At 45.6% G+C, this 12,251-nt stretch overlaps 1 protein-coding gene across 9 annotated transcripts in view; it reads right to left on the bottom strand.

The window, feature by feature from the left end:
- Positions 1-12,251, bottom strand: part of cep290 (centrosomal protein 290) — a 158,007-nt gene that overhangs the window by 16,977 nt on the left and 128,779 nt on the right. For 6 of the 9 annotated variants that reach the window (XM_070900076.1, XM_070900077.1, XM_070900079.1 and 3 more), the window contains 6 exons: positions 12,064-12,150; positions 9,692-9,856; positions 7,742-7,864; positions 6,764-6,936; positions 4,805-4,946; positions 417-490 (listed from right to left, as the gene is read on the bottom strand). In XM_070900076.1, coding sequence (XP_070756177.1) covers positions 417-490; positions 4,805-4,946; positions 6,764-6,936; positions 7,742-7,864; positions 9,692-9,856; positions 12,064-12,150 — 764 coding nt within the window. The remainder of the gene's footprint in view (positions 1-416; positions 491-4,804; positions 4,947-6,763; positions 6,937-7,741; positions 7,865-9,691; positions 9,857-12,063; positions 12,151-12,251) is intronic. The other 3 variants (XM_070900084.1, XM_070900082.1, XM_070900085.1) reach the window with 3 other exon arrangements.

The following is a 12,251-nucleotide window of genomic DNA, read 5'->3' as shown; positions in this document are numbered from 1 at the left end:
GTGCACAAATTGGCTGCCGTGTTTCCTGCATTACAAGTGACTACACTCCAAAAGTACTTCATTGGCTGTAAAGTGCTTTGGGACGACCTGAGGTTGTGAAAGGTGCTATATAAATGCAAGTCTTTATTTCTTTTACGAGTTGCGACTTCCCTCGGATTGAGTTTAGCACCGCAGACACAGCTACAATACCTGTATTTGCCAATTCACAGTTGTGACCTTGCAAAGAACAGGCCAGCTTATCAACTAAATGTTCTAACCAGACTCCACGCAATGCCACAGGTGATCAGCTAGCTTTTAGAAAGATGTCGAGCTGTACAGGAATGCAGTTTAGCAGCGGGTACACAGTTTGTGTACTGTTAGATTCAAATCATACTTGCTTCAGGTCACAAGTTAAGTTGCCCATTTACAGGTCATACCTCAGGACCTGGAGTTCTCTGCTGAGGCCTGGCTCAGTTTTAGCTTCGTCGGGGAAATGCTTAAGCACCTCAATCTGCAACAGAGAAGCAAAATGCAACATCAATCAAAATGGTCCTGCCCATTACTTGTACACCTCTCTAAATACTCTGATATTAATGCAAACTGAGGCAGCAGGCAGCTAGTAATTTGCCGACTTACTCTTTGCACTCTTTTCTGAAACATGAATAACTGGGTTGCTGTTTATGGAGCGGAACCAGAGCCCTGCCTACAGTAATCCAAAGGCTGCTATCAGCATTCCAGGGCTCATTCACCTCCTCTTCCCTACATAGAAACATAGAAAATAGGTGCAGGAGTAGGCCATTCAGCCCTTCTAGCCTGCACCGCCATTCAATGAGTTCATGGCTGAACATGCAACTTCAGTACCCCATTCCTGCTTTCTCGCCATACCCCTTGATCCCCCTAGTAGTAAGGACTTCATCTAACTCCCTTTTGAATATATTTAGTGAATTGGCCTCAACAACTTTCTGTGGTAGAGAATTCCACAGGTTCACCACTCTCTGGGTGAAGAAGTTTCTCCTCATCTCGGTCCTAAATGGCTTACCCCTTATCCTCAGACTGTGACCCCTGGTTCTGGACTTCCCCAACATTGAGAACATTCTTCCTGCATCTAACCTGTCTAAACCCGTCAGAATTTTAAATGTTTCTATGAGATCCCCTCTCATTCTTCTGAACTCCAGTGAATACAAGCCCAGTTGATCCAGTCTTTCTTGATAGGTCAGTCCCACCATCCCAGGAATCAGTCTGGTGAATCTTCGCTGCACTCCCTCAATAGCAAGAATGTCCTTCCTCAAGTTAGGAGACCAAAACTGTACACAATACTCCAGGTGTGGCCTCACCAAGGCCCTGTACAACTGTAGCAACACCTCCCTGCCCCTGTACTCAAATCCCCTCGCTATGAAGGCCAATATGCCATTTGCTTTCTTAACCGCCTGCTGTACCTGCATGCCAACCTTCAATGACTGATGTACCATGACACCCAGGTCTCGTTTCACCTCCCCTTTTCCTAATCTGTCACCATTCAGATAATAGTCTGTCTCTCTGTTTTTACCACCAAAGTGGATAACCTCACATTTATTTGCCATGCATTTGCCCACTCACCTAACCTATCCAAGTCACTCTGCAGCCTCATAGCATCCTCCTTGCAGCTCACACTGCCACCCAACTTAGTGTCATCCGCAAATTTGGAGATACTACATTTAATCTCCTCATCTAAATCATTAATGTACAATGTAAACAGCTGGGGCCCCAGCACAGAACCTTGCGGTACCCCACTAGTCACTGCCTGCCATTCTGAAAAGTAGCCATTTATTCCTACTCTTTGCTTCCTGTCTGACAACCAGTTCTCAATCCACGTCAGCACACTACCCCCAATCCCATGTGCTTTAACTTTGCACATTAATCTCTTGTGTGGAACCTTGTCGAAAGCCTTCTGAAAGTCGAAATATACCACATCAACTGGTTCTCCCATGTCCACTTTACTGGAAACATCCTCAAAAAATTCCAGAAGATTTGTCAAGCATAATTTCCCTTTCTCAAATCCATGCTGACTTGGACCTATCATGTCACCTTTTTCCAAATGCGCTGCTATGACATCCTTAATAATTGATTCCATCATTTTACCCACTACTGAGGTCAGGCTGACCGGTCTATAATTCCCTGTTTTCTCTCTCCCTCCTTTTTTAAAAAGTGGTGTTACATTGGCTACCCTCCACTCCATAGGAACTGATCCAGAGTCAATGGAATGTTGGAAAATGACTGTCAATGCATCCACTATTTCCAAGGCCACCTCCTTAAGTACTCTGGGATGCAGTCCATCAGGCCCTGGGGATTTATCGGCCTTCAATCCCATCAATTTCCCCAACACAATTTCCCGACTAATAAAGATTTCCCTCAGTTCCTCCTCCTTACTAGACCCTCTGACCCCTTTTATATCCGGAAGGTTGTTTGTGTCCTCCTTAGTGAATACTGAACCAAAGTACTTGTTCAATTGGTCTGCCATTTCTTCGTTCCCCATTATGACTTCCCCTGATTCTAACTGCAGGGGACCTACATTTGTCTTTACTAACCTTTTTCTCTTTACATATCTATAGAAACTTTTGCAATCCGCCTTAATGTTCCCTGCAAGCTTCTTCTCGTACTCCATTTTCTCTGCCCATATCAAACCCTTTGTCCTCCTCTGCTGAGTTCTAAATTTCTCCCAGTCCCAGGGTTTGCTGCTATTTCTGGCCAATTTGTATGCCACTTCCTTGGCTTTAATACTATCCCTGATTTCGCTTGATAGCCATGGTTGAGCCACCTTCCCTTTTTTATTTTTACGCCAGACAGGAATTTACAATTGTTGTAGTTCATCCATGCGGTCTCTAAATGTCTGCCATTGCCCATCCACAGTCAACCCCTTAAGTATCATTCGCCAATCTATCCTAGCCAATTCACGCCTCATACCTTCAAAGTTACCCTTCTTTAAGTTCTGGACCATGGTCTCTGAATTAACTGTTTCATTCTCCATCCTAATGCAGAATTCCACCATATTATGGTCACTCTTCCCTAAGGGGCCTCGCACAATGAGATTGCTAATTAATCCTCTCTCATTACACAATATCCAGTCTAAGATGGCCTCCCCCCTAGTTGGTTCCTCGACATATTGGTCTAGAAAACCATCCCTTATGCACTCCAGGAAATCCTCCTCCACCGTATTGCTTCCAGTTTGGCTAGCCCAATCTATGTGCATATTAAAGTCACCCATTATAACTGCTGCACCTTTATTGCATGCACCCCTAATTTCCTGTTTGATGCCCTCCCCAACATCACTCCTACTGTTTGGAGGTCAGTACACAACTCACACTAACGTTTTTTGCCCTTTGGTGTTCTGCAGCTCTACCCATATAGATTCCACATCATCCAAGCTAATGTCTTTCCTAACTATTGCATTAATCTCCTCTTTAACCAGCAATGCTACCCCACCTCCTTTTCCTTTTATTCTATCCTTCCTGAATGTTGAATACCCCTGGATGTTGAGTTCCCAGCCCTGATCATCCTGGAGCCACGTCTCCGTAATCCCAATCACATCATATTTGTTAACATCTATTTGCACAGTTAATTCATCCACCTTATTGCGGATACTCCTTGCATTAAGACACAAAGCCTTCAGGCTTGTTTTTTTAACACCCTTTGTCCTTTTAGAATTTTGCTGTACGTGGCCCTTTTTGTTCTTTGCTTTGGGTTTCTCTGCCCTCCACTTTTCCTCATCTCCTTTCTGTCTTTTGCTTTTGCCTCCTTTTTGTTTCCCTCTGTCTCCCTGCATTGGTTCCCATCCCCCTGCCATATTACTTTAACTCCTCCCCAACAGCACTAGCAAACACTCCCCCTCGGACATTGGTTCTGGTCCTGCCTAGGTGCAGACTGTCCGGTTTGTACTGGTCCCACCTCCCCCAGAACCGGTTCCAATGCCCCAGGAATTTGAATCCCTCCCTGCTGCACCACTGCTCAAGCCACGTATTCATCTGCACTATCCTGCGATTCCTACTCTGACTAGCACGTGGCACTGGTAGCAATCCCGAGATTACTACTTTTGAGGTCCTACTTTTTACTTGCTTACTCCAAGTGAGGAGGAGAAAGCAGATGCAGCTCGCGCTCAATGGGAATTTAGTCCCGTAAAATGTACAGGGAAAAAATCATCGTCGTTATCAGACTTACTCTTCAATTTTCAAAAATAAAACCGTGACCGAAACCAACAGGCCCGCAGCTAAAGGTACCACAGACTATTATGGGATAGATTGCCCACCCAGCTCAGCTCACGAATGAACATTTAACGCATTTCTACTACAGGCCTCTCCGCACTTTTCTAATACCGGTGCTAATCGATTTAAAATAAAATGTAAAAAAACATTAATAACTTAAAGAAACTTTCGCAATGTTTTATTATTGTGTTTTTGTTCGAGTGGAACTTTGCTGTGCCAAATTAGCTGCCACATTTGCCTACATAACAGCAGTGAGAAAGTAAATGCGCTTATTGGGAGGTCCTGAAGATGTGATAAGGCACCATTACAAGAGAAGGTTTATTCTTTATTTGTCTCTGGCAAACACTGGCATTAGACTAGGGCGGAGAGGAATTTAATATCGGTAGATTATGGCAGGGAATTGGATAAAGACTTGAAGGGAAGAAAATTGCAGGGCTATGAGGAAAGAGCAGGGGGAGTGGGGCTAATGGGATCGCTCTGTCACAGAGCCGGCACAGGCTCGATGGGCCGAATGGCCTTCTTGTGTATTGTAAGATTCTATACGTTCACACACTACTAGAACCAAAACCGTACCACAAGTCTTCTCTCACCTGTTCTTCCAGGTCTCCTATCTGTTTTGCCAATTTTTGCTCATTATCAGTCGATTCTCTCAGCATCTGTCTAAGTTCCGTGAGGTTTTGATTCTTTTTTGTAATGTCTGTCTCCATCTCCTTTATTTTACTCTCATACATTCTTTAAAGCATGAAGGAATGAATTACTCACTGTCTTTAGCAAGAGATCCCTAATTGCTAAAGTTGGCAAGGCTGAAGTTTAAATAAGCCACCCCGTCAGTGTTTGCAGTTTTAGTTTTAAAAGATTTAATTGTTGTTAAAATGCACAACTAACCAGGTGAAATGTATCAAAAATAAAACTACATAATTTGTAACCATAGTAACTGCTGGTAACTCTAAAGTAATCAATATAAATCACGCCGGGCCCTGGGAAGATCTGGGGCAGATCACCTGCCCAGTGACTGGACAATGGTCTGGAAGCACGTTCCTACCCTCGATTCCACTCCATGTTTTTGGTCCAGCCATTTTTCAACGGCAGGTGGCATGGGATAGATAATCTGCCCAGCCACGTCAAGGGGATGCCCCGGGGGGAGTTCCCAAGTTCCCCCAGGAATTCTACCCTTTACGAGGCCTCAGCAGAGAGTTGGCAAGAGTCCCACTCCAGGAGGGGGGATTAACTACCTCGTGCTGCCGGTGTCGAGAGCTGAAGGCTATTCACTGCCACTTGTATTTCAGTCCAAGGGACTTGGAGCTACCTGGCGCAATGGTTAGGGAACGCCATCTTGTGGCAGGAGCCTTTGATGTGCCCTTACAGGCGTGGGCCGCCCGCCCCGAACATGCCCATGACCCCACCCCTGCAACCTGGGGCGAGGTCGACGTCCTGCAATTTAGATGGCCATGGGTTCCACTGCACCTCGCTCGCACTGGTTCAGGAGGTCCGGCTGAATTTCAACCCCATTAAACCTATGTACAGGAACGAGATGTACAAACATGCAGATCCTTTCTCCTCCAATGTCCAGCTTCCACTCATTTAAGTAAAAATTATCTCAAAGCAAAACCCACTGCTGCCTTCCCATGTTTATGTGGTTGGTTTTCAGTCAGTATGATCACTTGCTGCCGATGGTGCTCGGTATGGGAAGCTCCCTATTGTGGAAACTGGGAAAAAGCCAGCAAAATCCACCCAGTTGGGACCAAATTCTCCGCTAATCTCCTCAATGAGGAAAACTCTTCACTTCAGTTTAAAATGTAAATAAATATATATTCAGCCCTCATATGTCATGTTTTGCAATGATTTTTAAAAACCCGCAAATAATGCCAATAAGAAAACCATTAGTCCATTCAGCCCATCCCTCCAACCTCCCATCAGTTGGCCCTTTAGTTAATCGGAATTCAGCCATCTGCCAAGGCTTTTTGATTCATTACCGGTTAATCCATTCCACAATTCTCTTACTAAAAAGAAAATGCTTACATTTTCTCTTTTCTTTCAACGCCCTCATCTTTAAACATTGTCCCCGAGTGCTGGAACCCTTTACCCAACAGACCTTTCCTCCATCCAAATTCTGCCTCCCCCTGTAAACTGTAAAGATCGCTTTGCAGCCTCAGCCAGACCCCGACCCCATGTGGGCAATCTTCTCCGTGACCCGGCTTTAACTGAGGCAAACACGCAAGTTCCACATTTCCCATCACGCTGACCAGTAACCATTCGTTGCTTTTTTCCATTTTGCTGAACATTCTTGCATACAAAAAAAAAACGTCGGGCAGGAAAAGACCTACTGGTCCATCTAGCCTGTCCCATGCCATTGTGACGTCTTGTGCAACCCAGCCATGTAATCTGCTGGGAGAAGCAAAACAAATCAAAACCCAAGCCAATGTCGCTATCAGATGCACAATAAGGTCAGCATTGTGTCCCAGCACACCAATATCTTCCATGAGTGACCGATATTTCGGTCTCAGCCGAGCAGGCCTCCGTGCTTTACGTATCGGAGATTAAAGTGATACCTTGTCACTACAATGGACTTCCAACTTTTGCTGTCTGCACCCTCAAGTTGTGGACCCCTATTCTCTGCAAAGCTTAACCGTTTACAGGTCTCTTCCAACTGCAGGCTTAGCTTCTCGTTCATAATCTCCAAGTTTCTTTTAGCAATTCGCAGTTTTTCAGCACAGTCAGCTTCCTGTCACAAAACAAATCTCAACTCCATCAGTACAGGCTCATCAGAATTGAGCTCTAATATTTTCGAGCGCGAAATTGTGTAATCAAAACAGAAAATGCTGAAAACACTCAGCAGGTCAGGCAGCATCTGTGGAGAGAGAAACAGAGTTAACGTTTCAGGTCGATGACCCTTCGTCTGCTGTTTATCCCGAACATCTTCCAGTTCTGAAACATTAACTCGGTTTCTCTCCCCACAGATGCTGCCCGACCTGCTGAGTGCCCTCCAGCATTTTCTGTCTTTATTTCAGATTTCCAGCCCCCCCCCCCAGCACTGTTTCACTTTGACTTTATTGTCGAGTGCAAGTTTCGATTTGGGAGGATACAGTGTAAATGTACAATAATGGCACACGGAAAGTATAGTCACCCGACGTAGTAAAGCGCTCTTTCTCCCTCCACAGGTGCTGCCTGGCCGGCTGAGTATTTCCAGCATTCCCTCTTTTGACGGTAGGAAAGTGCGCAGCAAGTGGCGGAGTTGCGTGGAGAGGTGGGAGGCGCTGAGCAGAGGGTTGCAGTGTCGCACTGCAGGGTCAGGGAACATTGAAGAGAATGTTGCCCAGGTATGTTCGGTGGCACCCCCACCCCCACCCCTCCCCCACAACGATAACACTGTCAGCTTGGAATGGGGCTGCGTGCCAACCTTCCAGGTTGAAGGCGAGACTGACAAAAGGAAAATGGAGAAAAACATTTATTAAAAAAAAGGTGGCTCTTACCCGAATATAAACCAAGCTTACAGCCGAGGCGCCTCGCGATTGACCGAGTGGCTTTACCTTTTTGAGCTCCTTTCGCAATCGCTCATTTTCAACGATGATTTTTTCCATGCCTTTGGCCTTGGATTCGTAGCGCAAACTCAGCTGCCCGCCTATCTGCAACCTCAGCTTCTCGAGTTCCGACTGAAACACAGGAAGTCAATAGATCGTGGCGAGTACAGGACGTGAAAGTCTTGATTAGCTAGCGGTGTGAAACGTTAATCCAGATCTTCCGACCCGCGCTATTGTAACATTGGCGAGCAGAAAATCTTGGCTGTTCTTTATGGGAGCTGACATACACCCGATATACACTGGACTGGGAGTTAGGACTGAGGAAAAGAGTGTTTGAAGACCAGGCCCTCAAATCTGCCACCAAGCTCATGGTCTACAGGGCTGTAGTAATACCCGCCCTCCTGTATGGCTCAGAAGCATGGACCATGTACAGTAGACACCTCAAGTCGCTGGAGATATATCACCAACGATGCCTCCGCAAGATCCTACAAAACCCCTGGGAGGACAGATGCACCAACATTAGCGTCCTCGACCAGGCCAACATCCCCAGCATTGAAGCACTGACCACACTCGATCAGCTCCGCAGGGCAGGCTACATTTCTGTTCACATGCCAGACACGAGACTCCCAAAGCAAGCGCTCTACTCAGAACTCCTTCATAGCAAACGAGCCAAAGGTGGGCAGAGGAAACGTTACAAGGACACCCTCAAAGCCTCCCTGATAAAGTGCAACATCCCCACCGACACCTGGGAGTCCCTGGCCAAAGACCGCCCGAAGTGGAGGAAGTGCATCCAGGAGGGCGCTGAGCACCTCGAGTCTCGTCGCCGAGAGCGTGCAGAAATCAAGCACAGACAGTGGAAGGAGCGTGCGGCAAACCAATCCCATCCACCCTTTCCCTCAACGACTATCTGTCCCACCTGTGACAGGGTCTGTGGTTCTCGTATTGGACTGTTCAGTCACCTAACGACTCACTAAGAGTGGAAGCAAGTCTTCCTCGATTCCGAGGGACTGCCTATGATGATGATGATGAGTGCGAATAACCTGGGATGGTTTATCGTCACCAGCAAAAATTTTATTTCAGTGGGAAACCCTTTGGGAACCTCGCCCAATGAGCTGAGTTCAGTACTGATTTTATATTTGAAAATAAATGCGTCACAGTAAAGAATAGATCGATGCCTCCATCACACGTACTGTTCCCATGCAAGAGAGGTGTCATGAATGAGCTATCTGCTCATTTGATACCTGGTCTTAAAAGAAGAAAGAATTTGCATTTCTCTAGCGTCTTTCACAACCTCAGGAGGTCCCATATCTCCTTACAGCCAATGAAGTACTTTTTGAAGTGTAGTCCCATGTTGTAATGTAGGAAATATGGCAGCCAATTTGCGCACAGCAAGCTCCCACAAACAGCAATGTGATAATGACCAGATAATCTGCTTTTGTCATGTTGGTTGAGGGTTAAATATTGGCGTGGAAATCTCCCCTACTCTGTTTTGAAATAGTGCCATGGGGCCTTTTACGTCCACCTGAGAGAGCAGCCTCGGGTTTACCATCTTATCTGAAGGACGGCACCTGAGAGAGTGCCGCACTCACTCGGTACTGCACTGGGAGTGTCAGTCTGGATTCTGAGCTTAGGTCTCTGGAGTGGGGCTTGAACCCATGACCTTCGGACTCAGAGGGGGGAGCACTGTGTCTTAATACAGATTGGCTTGAGTGGAGCATAAACGGCGGTATAGACTGGTTGGGCCGAATGGCCTGTATCTGTGCCGTATATCCTATGTAAAGTTAGATCTCCCCATCACACTTACTGTTCCCATATTGACAAGGTGCCAAGAATGTGCTATCTGCAACTTTTGACATCAACCCTTTGGTACCTGGCCTTAAGCGCAGCCGTTGCCATGACAGCTGTCCTTTTAGTCTACAAGTAGTGTGTATTTTAAGATCATGTAATGCTAACACAAACCTTAAGCTTTTCGTTTTCCATTTCAAGACAGCTTCGTTTCTCATTGGACACCACCCCTGGAGCCCTCTTCAGCTCCTCATTCTCTCGTTGGACTCTCTCCACCACCTTCTTCATCAAGCCTATCGTTTTTTCTAATTCAGGCACCGTCTTGCCGCTGCGGCCAGACTGCCAAACAATAAGTTAATATTTAATAACTGTCTACATCTGTCAGTGACTGAGCAAACAAAAAGAAAACTTCTGTTAATAATTTAATGAGTTTCAAAGGCAAAAAAATCATTTTGTCCCCGTAACTGTCACCCCCTTGAAACCGAGACAGGTACAGACTCACATTAGGCCAATATTTTCACCTTCTCAAGCTGCAATTAAACTAATTTCTCTCATTCCACAATGGTTTTAATAAAAATCACTCACTTATATAGCGTCTTTTACTTCCTCAAGCTGTCTCAAATTATATTTTTGAAGTCTATTCACTGTTGCAGTGTACGCAAACATGGCTGACAATTTGTAGACAGGAAGGTCCCAAAACCCAGCAGTGAGATAAATGACCAGTTAATCTGTTTTGGTTAATGTTACTTGAGGAATAAATATTGGCCAGGACGCCGGGAGAACTCCCCTGCTCATCTTTGAATCATGCCATGGGATCTTTTACATCAATCTGAAAGACGGCATCTTCGACAATGCAGCACTCCCTCTGTATTGCATAAAGTGTTCGCCTTTATTATGTGCTCAAGCCTTTAATGTTCCAGGTATGCAGTACTGTGAACCAGGCTTTAATTGTTGTAAAGTGATAACAGTAAGTCTGTAGTTGCCCCAGGATCTGCTGTAAAGGTTTGTGCACAGTATATATTTCACATGCCCCGAGACCTCCGAATAAAGCTTACAAAGCCATTGAGAGACTATTTCAGATTGAGAGGTTGGGGAGGACCAGGGGACAGGAGTTTAAACAGTGTAAGAGTGGAAATAGGCAGGGTGTTAGGGGGTGGTTCTTGTCCCAGAGAGTAGTGAGCCTCTGGAATGCACTGGGTGCTGACACTCTGTTCACCTTGAAGAGGGAGCTGGACCTGTTCCTGACTCGGGCAGAGATCGTATCGTTTAGAAGGCAAGTGGATTACAGGTAACACTTGGGCCATATAATCTCTTGGACTGGTTTTGATTGCACAAGAGGGCCAGTGAGAAATTTTCCAGAGTTTGTTTTTTTCCTTTATTGGCCCTGGGTTTTTCTGTTTACAAAAAGGGCTTACGGGATCCTTGGCTGTATTAATAGAGGCAGAGCGTACAAAACGAAGAAAGTTATGCTAAACTTTTATAAATTATTAGTTAGGCCTCACCTGGCGTATTGTGCTCAATTCTGGGCACCACACTTTAAGAAGGATGTTCAGGCCTTGGGAGAGGGTGAAGAGGAGATTTACTAGAATGGTTCCAGGAATAAGGGACAGAAAGAAAGGAAAGGGGAGCGAGGGAGGAAGGACTTGCATTTATATAGCGCCTTTCACGACCACCGGGCATCTCAAAGCGCTTGGAGTGTAGTCATTGTTGTAATGTGTGAATCGGTGGCAGCCAATTTGTGCACAGCAAGCTCCCACAAACAGCAATGTGATAATGACCAGATAATCTGTTTTTGTTATGTTGATTCGATGGATAATTATTGGGCCATAACTCCCTTGTTCTTCTTCAAAATAGTGCCATGGGATCTTTTACATCCACCTGAGAGAGCAGACGGGGCCTCTATTTAACATCTCATCTAAAAGACAGCACCTCCGACAGTGCAGCACTCCCTCAGCACTGCACTGGGAGTGTCAGCCTGGATTTATGTGCTCGTGTCCCTGGAGTGGGACTTCTGACTCAGAGCGCGAGTGTGCTACCCACTGAGTCACAGCTGACACTAGAGCAAAGAAGGTTGAGGGGGAGATTTAATACAGGTGATCAATGCTATGAGGGGTTTTGATAGAGTAAATAAGGTGAAATTATTTCCACTGGCAGGGGGGGTCGGTAGCCACAGACACAGATTTAAGGTAATTGACAGAAGAACCGGAGGGGGAGAGAAGGAGAATTGTTGTGATTTGGAATGCGCTGCATGAAAGGGCAGTGGAAGCAGATTCAATAGTCATTTTCAAGGAGGATTTGGATCAATACTTGAAAAGGAAACATTTGCAGGGCTATGGGGAAAGAGCAGGGGGCAGTAGGATTAATTGGATAGTTCATTCAAAGAGCCAGCACAGGCACGATGGGCTGAATGGCCTCCTTCTGTGATTCTAGGAATTATTTTAAGTATTAAAAGAACTGAATGGGTGAAAAGTGATGTATTGGGGTTTGTTAGGACACTCACTCGTTAGCACACACAACTTTCGTGGAAAGTATGGTGTCACGCTTACCCCTCGGACGTTCCCAAGCTTTCTTTCCAATTCTGCTTTCTCCTTCTTGAGAAGTTGATACATTTCCTGCAAATTAATTATTTGGTCCTGAGAAAAAACAAGAAACAGGCAGCGTCGTTTAAACCAGGTGGTACAAGTAGCGCAGAATCCTTTGCTCTTTCTAGTAATACCATGTTAAGAAATAAACG

The sequence above is a fragment of the Pristiophorus japonicus genome, chromosome 15, assembly GCF_044704955.1.
Source record: "Pristiophorus japonicus isolate sPriJap1 chromosome 15, sPriJap1.hap1, whole genome shotgun sequence".
NCBI classification, from domain to species: domain Eukaryota; kingdom Metazoa; phylum Chordata; class Chondrichthyes; family Pristiophoridae; genus Pristiophorus; species Pristiophorus japonicus.
The sequence above is the reverse complement of the archived record's forward strand: the minus strand, read 5'-3'. Positions and strand labels throughout refer to the sequence as shown.